This window comes from Nannospalax galili, unplaced genomic scaffold (assembly GCF_000622305.1).
Source record: "Nannospalax galili isolate Female #2095 unplaced genomic scaffold, S.galili_v1.0 scaffold209, whole genome shotgun sequence".
Lineage (NCBI taxonomy): Eukaryota > Metazoa > Chordata > Mammalia > Rodentia > Spalacidae > Nannospalax > Nannospalax galili.
In genome coordinates this window covers 2,939,898-2,961,124 of record NW_008360319.1, presented here as the reverse complement: position 1 = coordinate 2,961,124, position 21,227 = coordinate 2,939,898, and the positions used below count along the sequence as shown (strand labels likewise).

Genomic DNA, 21,227 nt, shown 5'->3' with positions numbered 1-21,227 from the left:
CTTTATTATTTTTCTTTGTATTCCTTGTGATAGAACTTTGACTATTTCCAGGGCTCTCAGCTCAACTAGACAGTGTGTGGATTGAAGTGTTCTTAACAGGTTTAGATGAGGCCCTTTCTCAAAAAAAAAAAAAGATGCTTGAAATTCAACACCTGGGAATGTTCAGATTTTGTTTTCAAATTGTGGACATGCCAGAAAAACAAATTTTAAAAAATTGAACAAGTTTTCCTTTTACTTCAAATAATGATCTTGCAGTTAGTATGACATTTTCCCCACAAAAGATTCACACATTTCTAAAGTGCTAGTTTTCAACTTTGTCCTTTTAGAGACAAAAAGGGGAACCAAGGGCCACAAAGACAGGTTGTTAAAGGTCTTTTTCAAAACGCCTTGACTCATGCATGCCCTGGTGCTGTATCCGGAAGTGGAGTCTAGTGTGTTCTAAAATAGAAACTGAAACTCAGTAGTGGTCTTTTTTTTTTTTTTTCATTTTATTTATATTTTAATGAAAGAAAAATTTCAAAGGAATTATTCTGACAGTGTTGAAGCAATTCACAGTAGAGGTGAGCAAATCAGGGCAGCTGTGTACATCTCTGAGCACCAACATTTTGCCTTCTGACATCATGTGGAGGGACTTTATGGGCACCTCTAAAACCCACAGTGGCTGTCACTCAAATCACCCTAGGAAGGACCCAAAGATGTGCTATTAGGACTGAAAGAGACTTGAGGTGTGAGTTTGTTAACACTTCTTATATGAAGTTACAAACTTGAATATTGATGGATCTTTCATTAATGAATGCCCTTTTAATTCATAGGAGAGACCCAAATGAAGGCAGATTTTAATTCATTTTTATTATCCAAGAAAAAAATATTTATAATAGAAAGCCAAACAATATCCTCACCATGTTAAACAAATATTTTCAAACTAGTTTTGGAAGTAAGCCCTGTTATTTGAAATAGTTTTATGAGAGATAGAACAGGAAAACTTGGACTACTTAGGTTATTGTTATTGTTATTATTTGTGGTACTAGGGATTGAACCTAGGGCTTCATGCTTGCTAAGCAAACACTCTACCATTAAGCCCCATTGACAGCACTTTTCTTACTTTTTATTTTGAGAAAGGGCCTTACAAAGTAGCCTAAACTGGATTTGAATGCATGTGTAGCTCAGGTTGGGTTTTTACTTGGTGATCCTCCTGCCTCAGTCTCCAGAGTGCTGAAATGAAAGGGGTGCACTTCCATGCCTGCATTAATAATGTGATGAAATCCAGGAACCTGGAGGCCACTGAAGACTCCTACCCAACACAGCCTCTAGTGGATGTGCTTCCCAGATCACACTGTGCCCCATCCCCTGCTTTAGGACCACCTGCAGTCTCTCCTACTGCTCCAGGGCTTAGACTTCCCTGCTGACTAGTAGGGACCAGCACATCTATCTCCCATCGCCCATCTCTTCTCCTTGGACCTTGGCACTATCCATCTGAGGCTTCTGAAGTGTTCCTAACTAGCCAGAGCCACTTCCCACTCTTGGAGTGGTCCTGACTGGAGCCATCTGGTCCCTCCAATATAAAAATCAAAAGAGAGAACCTGAAGTCTATACAAACCACCTTTTCATACATACCCAATCAGAAAGCAACCAAGGAACATCAATAATACAAACAGAATCAGACTTCAACTCAACAAAGGAAGGCTTGAGTTTCATGTGAGAATCACAAGCAACAAAATAGTCCACATACCAAACTCACAATGAAAAGATAATAATATGAAAAACTCAGTATGTTCCCACCAAATACCACCAGCCTTATAAAAGAGCTCAATAATGAGAACCCCCTAGAGATAAACCAGGACACAGAATTTAAAAGAACAATCATAAATACAATCAAAGAATTCAGCAAATTTAAAGAACACACAACTCAAAGAACTAAGAGAAATAGAGATAAACTTCTGACTGAATTCACAAAAGAGATAGAAATACTGAAGAAAATTCAGGCTGCAATGGAGAAGGAAAGTGAAAAACTCAACAAGCCAATTTTAATTGACAGGAGAAAGCCTCACCAATAGGATGAATGAAATGGAAAACAGAATATCAAGATTGGATGATAAAGTTGAAGAATGGGACTCCTTAAACAAAGACTATGAAAAATTCAAACACACAGGAATGGAGTGTGCAGGACATGTGGGACACCATAAAAAGACCAAATATATGCATCATAGGCATAGAGGAAAGAGAAGAATCTCAGATAAATGACATCAACCAGATCTTCAACAGGATTGTAGAAGAAAATTTCTCAAAATTAAGGAAAGACATCCCCATACAAATGCAAGAAGCACATAAAACACCAAATAGACAGGACCAGAAAAGAAACTCCCCACATTGTATCATAGTAAAAACACTAAATGTACACAACAAAGAGAGAATATTGAAAGCTGCAGGAAAAAAACAGCAACTCACATATAAAGGAAAACCCTTCAGAATTACAGCTGACTTATCAATGCGAACTATGAAAGTCAGAAGAGGCTGGGCCAAAGTATTCACAGATCTAAATGACCAATCCAGAATACTCTAGCCAGCACAACTGTTTATTACAGTTGAAGGGGAAAGAAACTCTTCCATGATTTGAACAGGCTGAAAGAATTCATGTCCATAAAACCAGGGACACTTGAAACAATACGAAGGACAGAAGACAGGAATGGCTATACCCAAGAAGCAACAGGAAGAAGCTAAATACAGGTATAATTGCAGAAATACAGAATTAGACAAAGAATGCAAACAGAAATAAAATGATGGTAACCAATACACATCTTTCAATGATAACTTAAATATCAATGGCCTGAATTCCCCAGTCAAAAGACAAAGGCTAGTTGAGTGGATTAAGAAACAAAATCCACCTTCTTGTTGTCTACAAGAAACTCATCTCCCTTCAAGAATGGGCACTACCTTAAGGTGAAGGGATGGAAAAAATATTCCAAGCAAATAGCACTAGGAAACAAGCAGGGATTGCAATTCTAATATCTGACAAAATAGACTTCAAACTACTACTAATCAGAAGAGATAAAGAGGGTCACTTCATTCTGATCTAATGAACAATTGACCAAGAAGGTATTACAATCATGAACATATGTGTACCAAAATCTAGTACACCCAATTTCATAAAAACAGTACTATAGAACTATAAGACAGAGATTGACCCCAACTCAGTCTGATATCTCCAATAAACAGGTCCATAGGACAGAGAATAAACAGAGAGACACCAAAGAATACACTTTCTATTCAGCGGCCTATGGAAGTTTCTCTAAAATTGACCACATACTAGGGCACAAAACATACCTCAACAAATATAAAAAAATTGAAGTAATTACATGCAAAATGCAATAAAGCTTAAAATCAACACCAGAAGAAGTTCTAGTAATTACACAAACTCATGGAGATTAAACAATACATTCCTGAATGATGAATGGATCAAAGAAGAAATTAAGAAAGAAATTAAAGCACTCCTGGAACTAAATGGAAAAGATAATACAACACAAGAAAGCCTCTAGGACACTTTAAAAAGCAGTTTTAAGAGGGAAGTTTATAATTCTAAGTGCCTACATTAAAAAATCAGAAAGAGCACAAATAAGTGACTTAACACTGCAACTCAAGACACCTGAAAGGCAACAACAAATGAAACCCAAACCCAACAGACAAGAAGAAAAAACAAAAATCAGAGCAGAAATTAATGAAATAGAAATGAAGAAAACAATGAAATAGAAAACAATACAAAGAATCAATGAATCTAAGAGTTGATTCATTGAAAAGATAAACAAGATAGACAGACTCTCAGGCCAGTTAGCCAAAAGAAAGAAAAAGCAAAGCTAAATCAACAAAATCACAGATGAAAGGGGAATGTGCTGAATAGCTTTGGGTCAACTTGATATACTTGGGTTGAGGGAGCCTCAGTTGGGGAATTGCCTCTATTGTACTGGCCTGTGGTCATGTCTGTGGGGCATCTTCTTGATTGTTCAGTGATGTAGGAGGGCCCAGCCCACTGTGGGTGGTGCCACCCCTGGGCAGGTGGGCCTGTGTTGCATAAGAAGGCAGGCTGAGCAGGGGCCAGGGGAGCAAGCCCGTAAGCAGCATTCCTCCACAGCCTGTGCTCCAGCTCCTGCCTCCTGGTTCCTGCCCTGAGTTCCTACCTTGGGCTCCCTGATATACTGTGACCCAGGAGATCTAAGATAAATAAACCTTTTCCTCCTAAGCTGGTAGTGGTCAGAGTGTTTTGTCACAGCAATGAAGAAACAAACTAGAACAGGGAAATATCAAAACAAACACCAAAAAGATCCAGAAAATAACAAGGGAATACTTTAAAAATCTTATTAAATTTGAAAACCTAAAACAAAATGAATATCTAAATTCAGGAGCGCCACCAAAGCTAAACCAAGAAGAGGTAAAAAACTTAAACACACCCATAACAAATAAGGAAATTGATACAGTAATACAAAACCTCCTGACTAAAAAGAGTCCAGGACCAGATGGATTTGCAGCAGAATTCTACCAGGTATTTAAGGAATACCTACAACCAATACTACTTATATTATTCAAAAAGGTGGAAAAAGAGGGAGAACTCCCAAACGCCTTCTATGAAGCCAGCATCACTCTAATACCAAAACCAGGTAAAGACACAACCAAAAAAGAGAACTCTAGACCCATGGCTTTTACGAACATAGATGCAAAAATTCTCACCAAAATACTTGAAAACTGCATACATACACACACCAAAGAGACTATCCACCATGATTAAGTCAGCTTTACTCCAGAGATGCAGGGATGGTTCAATATATGTGAATCCATAAACATCATAAAACATATAAATGGACTCAATGTTAAAAATCAAATGGTCATCTCAATAGATGAAGAAAAGGCCTTTGACAAAATCCAACAAGCACTGATGTTAAAAGTCCAAGCAGGAATTTGACTGGAGGGAACATACCTCAACATAATTAAAGCTGGGAAGGAAAGTTTCCAGAAAAATCTGGCATCTTGAACTGAACTTCCTGCAAGACTGATTAACTGATTAACACTTCAACGACTGTGAAGAGTTTGGAATGTTGCTGATTCTGAGCTTATTTACAATTATCTTGGGTTATCTTCAGCCCCCAAGTAGTCACACCTTGCCTACCACCGTTTCTGACCTTAACATCTTGTGACTAATAGAATATATTAGCTTAAAAAATGGACAGTTCATTCCCACCAATCAAAGGGCTGAGAATATCATCAGATAGCACAGAGACCTATAATAGAATACCCACTCCTTTGCCATGACCTGCCTACTGAATGTGTCTACCAATGTATTTGAAAAGTGTCTTGATTTATGAATTTCTTTGTTCTGTTAGGATAAAAACTTCATGAAACTGCTTCCATGCTGGAACAGGGAATTTGGGGTAACCTGAATCTGTATTCCTGAACCATGGTCACTCATATTTGGCTCCAGAATAAACTATCTCTTATCCCCTTTGAAGTGAGAGTTATGCTTTTGTTTCAACATAGTTATATACAACAAACCCCATGGCCAACATTATTCTAAATGGAGAAAAACTGGAAGCATTCCCATTAAAATCAACAACCTGGCAAAGTGTTCCATTATCTCCACTCCTTTTTAATATAGTGCTTGAAACTCTTGCTATAGCAATAAGACAAGAGAAGGAAAATAAAAGAGTAATAATTGGAAAAGAAGAGATCAAATTATTCCTATTTGCAGATGATATCATATTGTACCTAGAAGATCACAAAATTCCACTAGAAAACTCCTAGTAAATGATTAACAATTTCAGCAAAGTGGCAGGCTACAAAATCAATCTGGAAATATCAGTAGCCTTTCTATACACTAGCAATCAGAGAAAGAATACATGGAAACCCTCCCATTCACAATAGCCTAAAAAAATATCTAGGAATAAACTTGACAAAAGACATTAAAGATCTCTACAATAAAAGTTTAAAATCTTTGAAGAAAGAGAGCAAAACTCCAGGAGATGGAAGGACCTCCCATGCTCATGGATTGGAAGAATTAATATTGAGAAAATGACCATCCTACCAAAAGCAATCTATAAATTCAATGCAATCCCAATTAAAATCCCCATGACATTCTTCACAAAATTAGAAAAAAAATCCTAAAGTTCATATGGAATCACAAAAGACCTTGGATAGCAAAACAACTCTGAATACAAAGAGCAACACATACCAGATCTCAAACTAATATTACAGAGCTATAGTCAAGTGTGATACTGGCACAAAAACAGATACATGGATCAATGGAACATAAACAAAGACCCACACATGAGTGCATGAAGTTTCAGCCACCTGATATTCTACAAGGTGCCAAGAACACACAGTGGACAGCATCTTAACAAATAGTGCTGGCAAAACTGGATCTCCACCTGTAGAAGAATGAAACTAGATCCTTATCCTTCACCTTGTACAAGAGTCAACTACAAATGGACCAAAGACCTCAGTGTGACACCTGAAACTCTGAAACTGTTAGAAGAAAACATTGGCAATAACCTACAAGATATAGGTGTAGGAAAGGACTTTCTAAATTGGTCATCAGTTGCTCCGGAATCAAGACAATCACATGGGACATCATTAAACTAAAAAGCTTCTGTACAGGGGCTGGAGAGATGGCTCAGCGGTTAAGAGCACTGGTTGTTCTTGAAGAAGACCCAGGTTCGAATGCCAGAACCCACATGGCAGCTAACAACTGTCTGTAACTACAGTTCCAGGGGATCTGACAGCATCTTCTGTCCTCTGCCAGCACTGCATGACATGGGTGCACTTACCTACATGCAGGCAATACATGCATACACATAAAATAAAAATAATAAATAAAAATTTTAAAACAGCTTTTATATAGCAAAAGAACAACCAAGGAAGTGAAGAGAAAAAATCTTCACCAGTGACACATCTGACAAAGGCTTAATATCCAGAATTTATAAAGAACTCAAAAAACAAGAAAACAAATGGCTCAATAAAAAGATGGGCTATGAATCTGAACAGAGTTCGCAAAAGAAGAAATAAAGATGACTAAGAAACACCTTAAAAAGTGTTCAACATCCTTAGTTATTCTGGAAATGAAAATTAAAATCACTTTAAGATCTCATCTTACCCCAGTCAGACTGGCTACGATCAAGAGAAAAATGATACCATATGTTAGATAGGATGTGGGGAAAGGGGAATGCTCATACTTGTACATCCATGTTTGTTGCTGCTCTTTTCACAATAGGTAAGAGATGGAAGCAACATAAGTGTCCCTCAACTGGCAAGGGGATAATGAAAATGTGGTACATTTATACAATGGAGTTCTACTCAGTGGTAAAGAAAGACAAAATCATGAAATTTGCAGATAAATGAATGGAACTAGAAACTCTTATAGTAACTGAAGTAACACTCAGAAAAACAAGTGACATATGTTCTCCCTCATTTGTGGATCTTAGCACCAAATCCTTATATGTGAGTATATACACTGATATAACTGTAGGAGCCAGGAAAATCGAAAGTAACCAGGGAGGTAAAGGGAAAGAAAGAGCTTGAGAGAGGGACAGTAGGAGACAGGTGCGACCAAGGACAAAATGATGTTTGAGTCTGTGAAGAGTGAATATATGCAGTCAATTAACAAATTAAAGGATACGAAACAGGTCGTGAAAAAGACTTAAGAGTCCTAATTAGTGAAATAAATGGAGACCTACCAGCAGATTTTGAGAAACAGCATAAAGACATTGTTAAAGTGAAGGTATATGACGTTCACTTTGAGATTGCATGAGTGTTTTAAAAGCTGAAATTTATTCTCTTATATGAAGTATGCCTTGCTTCGTGAGATAGGTAAAGATAATGTAGCTGTATTAGTCACTTTTCTGTTGCTGTGATAGAAATACTGACCCAAGCAATTTATAGAAGGAAGGGTTTATTTGAGCTTACGGTTCCAGGGGAATTACAGTCCGTCTTGGCGGGGAGGCATGGGGGCAGAGGTAGCTGGAGGAGGAGCAGCACAAACTAAGCTCTACATCTTCCAGCAGGCACAGGAAACAAGAGAACGACTGGAGATCCCTCTCTAAGCCCACCCCCAGTGATGCACTTCCTCCAAGATAGCCGCACCTTCTGACACCGCCCAAAACAGTACCAGCATCTGGGTTGTTAAACGTCCAATCCAAATACTTGGAGCCTATGGGGGACATTTTCATTCAAACCACCACATGAGTTGTTGGCCAGGGTGGACCGATAGACTCCTAAAATTGCACAGGTTATTGCCACAGCCCTTGACTGCCTCTCAGAACTCGAAGGTAAGAGAAGACCCTACTGATGAAGAGAAGACATACTTTGGACACAGGACTTGGAGCAATGGAGCTGGAACTCAGCTGGAAGCCAGCTCCCTGAAGGCAGCTCTCATAGCTTTGGAACCACTCTGTAAGCTGCTAAGGGAGAGCATCAATTGATGGGCCAACCCCAGCTTCAAGGCCTAAAGTCATAGCAGTGACCGGCACAATAAACTACATTTGGGCAGTTGTAGCACTTTTAGCTTGGAGGTAATCAAAAGCTACCTAATTGGACTTAAAGCCTGCTTAATGAAGGGAAAGTTATGGATCCTTACATTTACAAACATGCATACCAGTCACCACTCATATAAGCAGCTCCTTTTGCAACAGATGGAGACTATTACAGAGGTCCACAATTGGTCAAATACAGAGAATATGTGTCTTCGAGATTCCCAATCCTAAGTGACACATCTACAATGGAACCTGTTCCATGAGGTGGGCTTGGGCTATTGAAAGGTAGCATGGCATGAGAGACAAAGCCAGAAAGCCGTGTTCCTCCCTGGTCTCTGCTTCAGCTCCTGCCTCAAGGAGGATTCTTCTTTGCGTTGGCTTTCTTGATGATGGACTGTGAACTGTAAGCCATATAAATCCTTTCCTTCCCCAAGCTGGTTTCGGTCAAGGTGTTATCATGGCAACAGAAACCAAATCGCAGCACTGTAAGCCCAATGACTGAGTTTGAGGAAAGACCCTTCCCAACATGTTTTCAAAGCCCATCATCACTCAGGTACTGCTGCGTTTCACATACTCATGGAGTAGTTAGTAGGCTACTGTGTTGGACAAGGGGTTGTAATAAATCTGGACATCTCAAAGGCAACAGCTTAGGTCCTTTCATATCTTTCTAAAACAAAACACTCACCTCCTTGAAATCTAAGTGGTGAACTAGTCACATTTGCATTTGATGTACGTATTCTTGGCTATGTGTGTGTGCATGCATATGTGTGCTGTGTGTAAGGATGCTGGTACATTCACTTCTCTGGTTTTGTTAAAGCATCAAAACTGCATGGAACCTCAACAATATCTTCCATCATAGAAAAAACAAAACAAGAACGGCCTGTGGCTCTGATACACAGTGAGATTCCAAATAGCTTCCCCATTAAATAGACAAATAACTGTACATAGAAACAGATATATGTATATATATGTATGATGTAACATTAATATTTAGCTGTTTGCTACAAATAGGTGGAGCAAATTACAGCATGCAGACTGCTATATTTTCAAAAAAAAGGAGGTCCAATTTTTATTATTACAAATGTGTTCTTTGAGCTACAAATAAAATTAAGAGGCTAGGTAGTGGCTAGCCCAGTGAGTAAGAACATTGGCCGTATAAGCATGAGGGCTTAGGTTCAAATCTCCAGCAAGGTGCTAGGGAGATAGATCAGTGAGTAAGAGCACTGGATGCACAAGCACCAGGACCAGAATTCAAATCCCCAGCACCTATGTAAAACATCAGGTCAGCCTGACCGGGGGTAGAGACAAGGGGATCACTGAGGCTTGCTGGCCACCAGCCTAGCTTCAGGTTCAGTGAGATCTGTCTCAAGGGATGAAGGAAGGGCGTGATGGCACAGGATCCCAGATCTAGCCTCCACATACCCATATAGGCACATACACCATGCACATGTACATACACCACACATATAAGACACATACACATATAAAAAATTAATTTTCAGAAAAAAAAGATTATGAGAGGAAATGCTGATAACAACACCCTCAGGGTGCCCAGCAATCTGGGATGCTCCCTGGGAGAGAGAGGCTGATAACAACACTCTCAGGGTGCCCAGCAACCTGGGATGCTCCCTGGGAGAGAGAGGCTATTACTTTGACTTCAGGTAACACCACCGAGACCAACAGGTGTTTATCATACTGCGAAACTTCCTGTTTCTCAAAGAAAATCTCTAACACTCATTATCAGAAATCCCCCTTTCCTTCCAGCTGCAGGAAGCAAGCTTGTTTTCCCTCAGACTCATAACTCCTTCCTGCTTTCCCTTCCACAGCCCCCATGCCTTGCGTGTTCAAACAATTGTCCTTTCTGCCTTTGAATTCTGATTTCTAGTTTTGTTCCTGATCTTCACATCTGTACGTTAATATTACACTGTCTGCTGATGTATCGTTAGGTATCTAGACAGGCACTAAGGCCATAGAGGATGGACCCCTCCCTCCTGTTTCCCTGGTAACACCTAGAAAGGGAAACTCTTCCTTACTATTTAAATTACCACATTAAAGAGTAGAAGTATCTGAGCATTGTTGGGGCCCATTAAGGGAAAGCCACTTCCTCCTGGTCAAAAGCATAGAATCTGTTTAAACTCTGGCCCTGGGTGGAGACCTGCCATTCTAAACTCACCCCATAGTAAACTATTGTCTCCTCCTTTGGAGAGTTAATCCCACCTGGCCTGTCAATTATCTGATCAGAAACTCAGCACCCCAGGAAATCTGATTCACCTGAAGCTCTGCTCAGGCCAGGGAGGACTAATTATCCCCTTAAGGAGATAATGTCCTTAATCCTCTGCCAGGCCCCTCTCCTGTGCAGTGACTATACCCCAGTACCGAAGAGCCTGCTGCCCTTTTCTCAGTCCTGATTTCCCTTTCCCTTCTTGGCATCTCTGTTTTTCTTTCTGACACTGCATTCCCGGAAGCCGCGGCTACCTCCACCACACATCCGCTTGCTGACCTCCATTGCTGAACCCGCCTGCTCTCTTGAAGGCATCACTTTCACTTCCTCTTTTCCATCTCCTTCTTCAGGCAGCTGCCAAGATTTACAGCTTGCCTACCTTGTTTTTATTTCTCCAAACTTTAATAATAAAATGGTCCTCAAGCTCCCTTCTGAGTCAGTTTTTAAATTAATTTATTGATGAGACTAAGGACCCAAAGAGGGAACCTCAATTTTCCTGGTAGGAATGAATATCAGTGTTGCCTCTTAGAATGTCTGAGATCAGAACTATACTGCACATCCCACACAGTACTTCAAATACAGTATAAACTCAGTACATACATTGCTATAATCTGGATATGTTGATCACATGTGCAAGGAAATATATACGTGAGTGTTAAAAATGGGCAACTGATGGGTATTTACAGCGAACTGCTGCTTAATTGAAGAAATCTGTAGGACTGTGGGAAAATCCTACAGATTTTACAGTATCAACAGTGAGTATATTCAAATGGTGGGACTCTAAATCTTTAGTTTTCCAAATTCTGCACAACACTATTCATCAGGGTAAAAAAAATATTTTTTTTTCTTAAGAGAAAAGGAGACCAGGAAGGGAGTTCTCTCAGAGCGGTAGCACAACAACAGGGGGTAATGCTCAACCCATCCACCTTCGATTTCACCTCTCCCACATGAACTCCACCCACTAACTGAACTAACACCCACTCTTTCTGCTAGTCTTTAAAAGGAAACTAATAGAGAACATGCATTTTTATCTATTTTCTGATCTTTGCTTCTTTAAATACAGATACAGTAGGTGAATGAGTGTGTCACTGACTGCTTAGAAGCCTGGTTATGATGCCAAATAGGACAAAATAAAAAATGCGCAGCAGACTACATTTTTAAATTCTAAGTAATGTTTCCACAGTGTTTGGAGGAGCTGAAACATTTTTAGATGGATACACCGATTGAAAGGTAAGATGAATGTGGAGACAATACCCTGCCTCGCCACTTGAGGGCGCCACTTCAGGCGTGGCCCTTGAGACAGGCAGGAGGGCGAGAAGTGCAGCTGAGCAGAAAGCATACCTTGGTCTGAAATGTGCAGAACATGTGTGTCAGAAACGGATGCTCCCAGGCCAAGGACAGAACCCTCTTCTTCACCATAGTACACTCAACGTCATCGTCCATCAAAACCACATCCTTCTTTAAGGCTTTTATTGCGAAAAATTGATTGGTTCTCTTGAACTCTGCTAGGAAGACCTAGAAAGAAAGGAAGAAGTGACTTTACTTTAGAACTTTAATTCCCAGTCATTTAAGAAGAGACAAATTAGTGTGAGGCGAGACCCACCACTAAGGCAGAAAGAGGGGAGCCTTTTTCAATTTCCCTCTGTCCCAAATAGGATGTTTCTAGAACAAGATGGAGTCTCTCACAGTTTAAGCTAACACTTAAGAGTATCATACAACCATTGTACCCTTCTCAAGTTTTCACAAAATTATGTGCAATCCTGGGGCTGGGAATGTAGGCCAGTGTTTGCCCAGTGTTCACAAACCCCTGGGTTAGAGCCTCAGCACGGCATAAATCATGCCTTTAATCTTAGTAATCAGGAGATGGAGGCAGGAGGATCAGAAGTTCAAGGCCATCCTTGGCTACGTAGTGAGTTCAGGTCCAGCCTGGGATGCACAAGACCCTGCACCAATAAACAAAATTAAACAAAAATCATAGCAGTGGTGGCCTTGAGTGGAGAGGTGAGGTATTGTCTCCACATTCATCTTAAAATAGGATTTTGGGAGGTTTTTTTTGTCTTTTTGAAGCAGGGTCTCCTTGAACTCACAGAGATCTGCCTGCCTCTGCCTCCCAAATGTTGGGACTATACAAGTGTGTGCCACCACGCCCCAGGATTTTGTTTTAGACACACACACACACACACACACACACACACACACACACACACACATATCCCTGACTCCAGGGACCTGTGTATGTAGACAACAGAAGTTCGGAGACAAACACACATTGAAGGAACACCGGAAGAGCAGAAGGTGATGGACTGAACTGAAAGCATCGTTGGAAAGGGTCACAATACTTAGCTCCTATATTTCTTTTACTCATTTTTTTAAGACAAAAATTTACTTGATATTTCTCCTTATGTATTTAAAAACATGAACTCTAGGCAGGCATGGTGGTGCAGGCCTTTAACTCCAGCACTTGGGAGGCAGAGACAGGCAGATCTCTGTGAGTTTGGGGTCAGCCTGGTCTACACAGCAAGTTCCAGGCCAACTGGGGCTACAGGGAGGCCCTGTTTCAAACAGACCCCCCCAAAAAAAGAATCTATATCACAGATTCAAACAGCACTGGGGCTTCTATGTGTCGAACTGTGCTCTGTACTTTTCATGCCCTAATTTTATAATTTAATTTTTAGGGATTTTTGGTTTGTTTTTGTTTGTTTTCGAGAGGGTGTCAGGTAGCCCAAGGTGGGTCTAAACTCCTTATGTATTCAAGGATGACCTTGAATTTCTGATCCTCTTGCCACTACTTCTCAGCACAAGGATTACAGGCATGGGCTACCATGCTGGGTTTATGCAGAGCTGAGGACTGAACCCAGGGCTTTGCTTATTATGCAAGCATGATGCCAACTGGGCTACATTCCCAGACTAGCACAGTATAATTTTAAACCTAAATATCACCTTAGCATCATAGCTACGACCTGGGTTACATGAGACCTTGTCTTAAAAAAAATATTATACATATGACTTTATGCTCGCTGACAAGGTAGAGTGAATGGAGCTTGGATGACAAGGCAGGCATATAAGTGATGCTCATAGCCCAAGAAAGTATGTAATTGGTTAGCCTGGGCTTAAAGCTAAAATGAAAACAAAGGCAGATTTTATGGTGAGAAATCATATTTTCCATAAGAAGGATAAATGTAACTTTTGCAGAATTCTCAAAAGCCCCATTTCTGCCTTGTGAGTGTATATTACCGCCCCCCCACACCAACCAGGTCCAAAGAGAAAGAGTCACCAAGCTTTCCACAGGAAAGCAGGAATGGGAAGACACCTACGGCCTCAGGCTGTCCCTTAGGATATTTGCTTAGGTTTGTATGCTTTAACTTAATGTTGTTCTTATTAACCTTGTTCAAATGTAGAAATCCACATGGGAACAAAGTGATATAACATTGTATTAACAATTAAAAGTACTCCTTCCGTAATTGCTTCTTTCAGTAAACCATCCATACATCAAGAAGCTGAGAAAGCAATTCCTGTCTATACTAACAGGTTATAATTGCACACTAATTGCTGCTAAATTATAATGAAGACTGGCTATAAAATTGCCTATTACACTTAGATTAACACCAAATGGGCCTGTTGTGGTTTGTATTGTGTTACTGAATTGAAAGTGTTCATGGATACCAGCTACAGTTTGCAGGACAGAGTAGGTTTTGTTGAAATAGTGGAGTACACTATTATTCAACCATGATAGAGCCTAGGTGCTCTTGAGTTTGTTTATTATTAAATAGACTGGGTACTCTGCTTTCAAAGTCTGGTGAGCAGGTGCTCAGTGTATTGCTGGCTTTGGATGTGCAACTCAAGGAACAGTGGTCCTCAGTTAAAAATTTCCTAGGCATTCCACCCATGACTATAAAACACCTAGAAATGCTATTAATATATTACACATCCTTAATGTCTAAAATAAACTAAAAGCCTGTATTCTGTAACATCCCTCTTTACCATCAGTTTGAAAATCTTTAGTTGTCAGTGATGGTTGATAATTTCTCTCTCTCTCTCTCTCTCTCTCTCTCTCTCTCTCTGTGTGTGTGTACACTTGTATTTGTATACACCTGTGTTTGTATGTGTATGGGTTCACGCACATGCACATGTGTTGAGTATGTGTTTGGAGGCCAGAGGTCCACCTTAGGCGTTGTTTCTCTGATCTTCATGTCTTTTTTTTAAGACAGGGTCTCTCACTTTATTTGGGACTCAGTGATTTGGTTAGTCTGGCTGGCTGGCAAGCCCAAGAGATCTGTTTGTCTCTGTCCCCGACTGCTTTTATTATAAGCTCACATCACTATGCCCAACTTTATTTTGTGGGTTCTGGGAATGGAACTCAAGTCCTTGTGTTGCAAGCACTTTACCAACTAAGCTATCTCCTCAGTCCTCATTGTTTCATTGACCTGCCTTTTGTCAGGAAGAAAACACTTTTAAAAATGTATTTATTTAGCTATTTATTTTCAGATAAGGTCTCACTACGTAGCCTTGGCTGGCCTGAACACGCATGTTCCAGGCTGACAAACTCACATATTCCACAAAGCCTGGCTCCCAGCCAGCCCTGATTATAAAATTCTTTGTTTTTTTAAAAAATATTTTCTTTATTATTTTTATTTTATGTCTATGAGTATATTGCCTGCATGTATGTGAGTGCACCTGTGTCGTGCAATGCCATGGAGATCAGAAGAGGGCTTCGGATTCCCCTGGAACTGGAGTTAAGGACGGTTTGTAGCCGCCACGTGGGTGCTGGGAATCGAACCCGGGTCCTCTGCAAGAGCAGTCAGTGCTCTTAACCACGGAGCCATCTTTCCAGCCCTATAATTTCTTTCCTAAATCACGTCTTCTTCTTTCTCTTCCCCTTTCCCCTTTCCTCCTTGGTTCCCCTCCCTTCCTCTGTCTGTGGTTCTTCTCCCTGACTGACAAAACAAGCGACATCCCCAGTGAATGACACCAGAGATAGAAGAGGGGCTGTCCCCAAGGACCCCTTCCTAGGACTCTCAGTTTATAGTCTTGGTATTCCTGAATGTGTCTTCTCCTTCCCTTCTTGATGTAGTAGGGTGAAGTCTTAATCCCTAGTACCTCAGAATGTGACCATATTTAGCGATGAGGCTTTAAATATGTAATCAAGGTTAAATGAGATCATTCCATGGGCCTTAAACCAATATGACTGTCATCCATACAAGAAAAGGAAATGAAGACGCAGGCGGGCTCAGGAAGAAAATGACAGGATGGCACCGAGAGAACACAGCACCTTAACAGCCCAGGAGAGAAGCCTGGGAAGAAACCACCTTGGCAACATCTTCATCTTTGACTTCTGGCCTTCAGGTTGCGCCAAGAATACATTTTCTATTGTTTAAGTCACTCAGCTTGCAGTATTTTGTTACCGTAGCCTAAACAATCTAACATGAGCCTGAAGATGTTTGATAGAAGGGAAATCTCATGCACAGAGAAAATGAAATAACACTGTGGGCATTGGGGAAGGAGCAATGCAGGAAAACAAAAGTAAACAAAAACAAACAACGTGTGTGACACAGGAAATGGACATTTCCATGATTCTTTGGTCCTGAAAGACATCAAGCTCATGGGCATGGGACACATGTACCCTCAAAGCAAAGTGGCTTTGGGGACAAAGATCTCCAGGAAGCAGAGGCTGCTGTTGTCCCAGAGTCCCCCAGCTCCCCGTTTAATCTTGGATCTCCTCTGCCCTCTCATGACACATTGGGAGCGCTGTCTCCACACATCCAAAGTGTATAGTCCTGAGAGTTTAGTTTCACATACTAGGGGCATTAGTTTTCAGTTCTTGGCCCAGAGAATTCTACAGTATGGTAGCCTACCTTGCCAAAACTTCCTTTCCCCAACATTTTGTGAAGGACGAAATCATCAATTTTCAGTTTCACTTGCAGAGACACTCTTTCAATGTTCACTTCCGGTACAGGAGGATGGCACATTTTATCCACCCCATCCAAAGGGGACTCCCAGGAGATCCCCTGAGGCTCTGGAAACAGAAAACCAGGTGTTAAATATGATTAGGGAGGGTCGTTGTAGTCACACAGAGCTCCTGGGTTTCCTTCTGAGTCTCACTCTGAGGTCCTGTCTACAATTCAGCTTAAGACCTCTCCAGCTATCTGTGAGCCTTGGGATATGAACTGTGTGTCTTGTTATCTAGCCAGTAAGCCTGAGAATTGGTCCAACATAAAAAGAGTGGAATCAACAAAAGGCCATGCATGCAAAAAGAATGAGAACTTTTAGTAATGCCAGGGCATGGAGAAAAAGTTAATCAAATGGGAGGAAAGAGGGATTCAGAATGGTCCGTGTGGTTCCCAGGCACTGGAACATCAATTTCCATAAATCACAATGTGCGAGCAGGTTGGTAAGGATCTGAACCATGTGATGCTTGTAGTCGTCAAGGCAAGGTGCTGCCTGTACTGACTGTCACTGAGGACCTTCTTCACTGCTTGGGAATCCTTCCGAGATCCAATTCAAATCTCTCATTTAACATTTTTGTTTTACTTGCACATATGAACCTGCAATGGTTGTAACAGTATGCACAAGACCTGTGTAAGCCTGAGCCGGACAAAATCCCAGCATGGTGTGGGGAAGGGCACGAAACCTCAGCACTAGCTGAGGAACTACCAGCAGGTGATGGCCGCTGGGAGAGGGAGAGTCGGTTTTCTTTCAGGGTGTGACACCAGGTAGGGAAGGGACCCACAATCAATACAAAAATACAATTTTTGTATTTAGGGAACAAAAATTGCACTCAGTGGGCTTAAAAATAGTGGAAATAAAGTAGGGGGGATGTGGAGGTGGGAGTGGATCTGAGTGGAGATGTGGAGGGGGTACAATATGATCAAAATACATTGTTTGAAATCCTCAAAGAATCAATGAAAACATTATCAAGATTTTTCTTGCAGTTCAGTTCTGCCAGAATTAGTATGCAAAATTGTTTTCTTGGAATCTTTCTGTAACTATTATATTTAATGTTATATCTTTTTCATGTGGGTAGTGTATACGTGTGAGTGTGGGTGCACATACATGTATTTGTGTATGCATATGGAGGCCTCAGCCATCATTCCTCAGGTGCCATCTGCCTTGTTTTTTGAGACATGATCTTTCACCAGCCTGGAACTTGTCAATGAGACTAGGTTAGCTGGCCAGGAATCCTCTTATTTACACCTCCCATGCCATGGGGCTTACAAATGCATCCACCATGCCTGTTTTTTAATTTTTTTTAAACATAGGTTCAAGGGATCAAAATCAGGTCCTTATGCTTGCAATACAATATAAGCACTTTACCAATGGAGCCATTGCCCCAGTCCATCCATAATCTTATTTCATATTCTCCCAAGGAACATATTTTGTAATGTTTGTTGAAACTGTTCAGTTTCCAGAACCATGTGGTCACATTTTCTCATGAACTACCTTCAAATAGTGGGCTGGATGAAACTTCTACCAGATCGTAAACATTCAGGGCTCAGGGTCTGACTATTCTTCTCTATCTTTAAACATCACAGAAAAGTAAGAAATCCAAGTTAGGCATATTTTGGTTTTATTTCATTTATTTATTTTTCGGTCTTTTTGAGCAGGGTCTCTCTATAGCCCCAACTGGCCTGGAACTTGCTATATAGACCACGCTGGCCTCCTCGATCTCACAGAGATTCACCTGCTTCTGCCTCCTGAGTGCTGGGATTAAAAGCGTCAGTCACCATGCCTGGCATGGCTTTGTTTTTTTAAAAAGCAGGGGCCTCAGTTCTCTGTTGGTTTTTGTCTGATTGCGTTTGCATGGGTCTTGTGCATGCTGGCACCACTGCTATATGTTCATATGAGCAGGGTCCCAGGAGCCTGTGAGACTGTTTCCTTATGGTCATGCACCTCTTCCTCCGCTCTCACAGTCTTTCTGCCCCCTCTTCCTCCGCTCTCACAATCTTTCTGCCCCCTCTTCCTCCACTCTCACAGTCTTTCTGCCCCCTCTTCTGCAATGGTCCCTGAACCCTGGGTGAGTGAAGTTTAATACAGGAGTCCTGTCCAGGGACTCACACTCTGGAGTCTCTTTTGGGCAGGCGGTCACAACTTTGGTGAGGAACTGTTGGCAGCTGATCACTGCTGGGAGGGGGAGAGTTGATCTCCTTTAAGGCAGTGACACTAGACAGGCTGAACAGGCTCCAGTGGATGAACTCACACCGAGGGCATCTGGGTACAGATGGACAATAGGCCTTACCATATGTGACAAAATTGATTTAAGTCCTGTGGGCAGGATATGGGGAAGTGCAGACAGGGAAGTGGGAACCAAATATGATTAAGATGTATTATATGAAATCCACAAAAATTCAATACTTTTTAAAAAGCGGGGGCCTCATAGTTGGTGACTGGGTGGCCTATCAGACCAGGTACATGAAAATCCCAAATTCAGAGAACACAAGTTTGATTGACCATGATGAGTAACTGACACTGATTGATAGTCAATCATCATAATACCTACCTTTTTTCCCAGGGGTCGGTAAGTAAGGTGGCCTAGCTTCATTTCTGATGGAGCTTGGGAGACCTATTTCAACTGGACCTTCTCGGAAGATGTGTTCTGGATCTCTTAAGGAGCGAGCCTAGATCACAAACAGAGGGTCAGACAACCGAACCGCACAGAGTCTGCATAGTTTCCCACCCATAGACAACATAGTCTGCTGCTGTCCTTGGGGACAAAAGGAATTCATTCCATAACAAGTAAAGGAAGAAGTTCAATGAAAAAAATATATAGGTGATACATAGGTAATGCCAAGTGCTAACGAGCATTTGTTTTTAGTGTTGGAAATTCAACTAATGATAAGATGTAAATGCAAGACAAAAGTTTCATGGACTCAGTGTTCTGGGACAATTTTGAGAATGATTCTAGTAAAAAAATCCCCCCCCAGGTTCTTTATAGCCAAAGTATAGGTATAAAGCTGGTTGCAGGCCCTCAATCGTTTCAGTGAATTTGTTTGTTTCGTACAGAGCTCACAAACATCCATAAAACTGCATGAGTTCAGTAAATAATTATCTCAAAGGCAGCAGTACAGGCACGGAGATGAAACGGGCCAGTGTTCAGATCACACTCTCTGCAACACCCCATAGGGTGGCCCAGGTGAGAGAGCGAAGGACTTGAGTGGCCTTTGCTGAGTGGACATGGGGTTGGGGAGCTCATCAACCCAGCACCTCCTTTACCTGCTGAGTGCTTTCAATCATTGCTAGCGCTTTAGCCATTAGCTTCTGGTTTATCCCACAGAGGTTGGCGACCTTTGTCTGGCATCGGTGGTGGACGTTCATGCCACATGCTGAAAGGAGGAAGGCAGACTGTGAGGAGGAGGGAAAGAAAGTCATGGTGCTAGAAAACGCCCCCTTCTTGAAGTCGTCACGGTCTTGCTGCTAGGGAAGAAAGTCTATGGTCAGTGTTGTATCTAAAGATGGCTTATGGCCCGGAGGACCGAGCTGGCACTGGCTCTGCTGATGGTGATACAAAAGGCTGGAAAAGAAGAGGGGGTATTCCCATTCCAGCCTGGAGACTTGTATTCTTTTTCTACCTGCACAGTAGGTATGGAGCTTCCCTACTCTCTGGGATGGGATGGTGCAGCCTCAGCCAGTAGAAAGGAAATGGATTGGGAGGAAGCCGTGTTGGGGAAGGGGTATGTTAAGGGAAAGGATTGGGTAGGGGAAAGAGGTCCAGAGACCATCCGCTCACTTTAGGAAGAGGCACTGATGATAAACTTCTGGACTGCCAATGATGGGCCACAGAATGAGGACAGAGTTCTGAGCCCTGGCTAGTGAAGGATAGCTAGGACAGCTGGGTGTCTTGTGAACAGAACTGAGGCATGGGGTGGGACTCTGAAATGGGTGACCAAAGAATTGTGGATCCACGAGTAAAGGAAGCTCTTTAATGGACTGCAATGCCAAGGGAGGTCATGGTAGTGCCCCCTAGAGAGACTGGGACTAGTCACTTCCTCCAGATTTGCTGAAATCACATAGCCTTCCATGTGGTCCGTAAGAAGAAAGCCATGGGCATCATACTGTGGGCTTAGATGACGACACCATCCACCAACAGCTGGGTGGAGGCCATTACCGTTTTTCAGGTCCCTAGGCACATGCATTCACAAATACTATGTGATTATAGGAAGAACAGTGGACCCCTGTACTTACTGGAGTTCTGCTTAAGTGAATTTTGAGATTATAAAGAAAACAGTATTTTTTGCACACACGAGCTAAGGCCTTAGGCATCTATGGCAGTTACAGAGGCTGGCTCAGAGAAAAGAGAACTTTCTTTCATGTAAGTTTTATATCAGTTTTAGTTTTTCCACATTAAAAAGAAAGAGAAGCGGGCCGGGCATGGTGGCGCACACCTTTAATCCCAGCACTCGGGAGGCAGAGGCAGGCGGATCTCTGTGAGTTCCAGGCTAGCCTGGTCTACATAGTGAGTTTCAGGCCAGCTGGGGCTACAGGGAGACCCTGTCTCAAAAAGAAAA

General features: G+C 41.6%; 1 protein-coding gene across 1 annotated transcript in view; it reads right to left on the bottom strand.

The window, feature by feature from the left end:
- Prkcq (protein kinase C theta) overlaps positions 1 to 21,227 on the bottom strand; it is a 106,862-nt gene that overhangs the window by 44,264 nt on the left and 41,371 nt on the right. Inside the window, exons 9-12 of the mRNA XM_029559680.1 lie at positions 19,936 to 20,045; positions 19,223 to 19,340; positions 16,581 to 16,741; positions 12,070 to 12,243 (exon numbers count right to left, since the gene is read on the bottom strand). Of these exons, the coding sequence (XP_029415540.1) occupies positions 12,070 to 12,243; positions 16,581 to 16,741; positions 19,223 to 19,340; positions 19,936 to 20,045 (563 nt within the window). The remainder of the gene's footprint in view (positions 1 to 12,069; positions 12,244 to 16,580; positions 16,742 to 19,222; positions 19,341 to 19,935; positions 20,046 to 21,227) is intronic.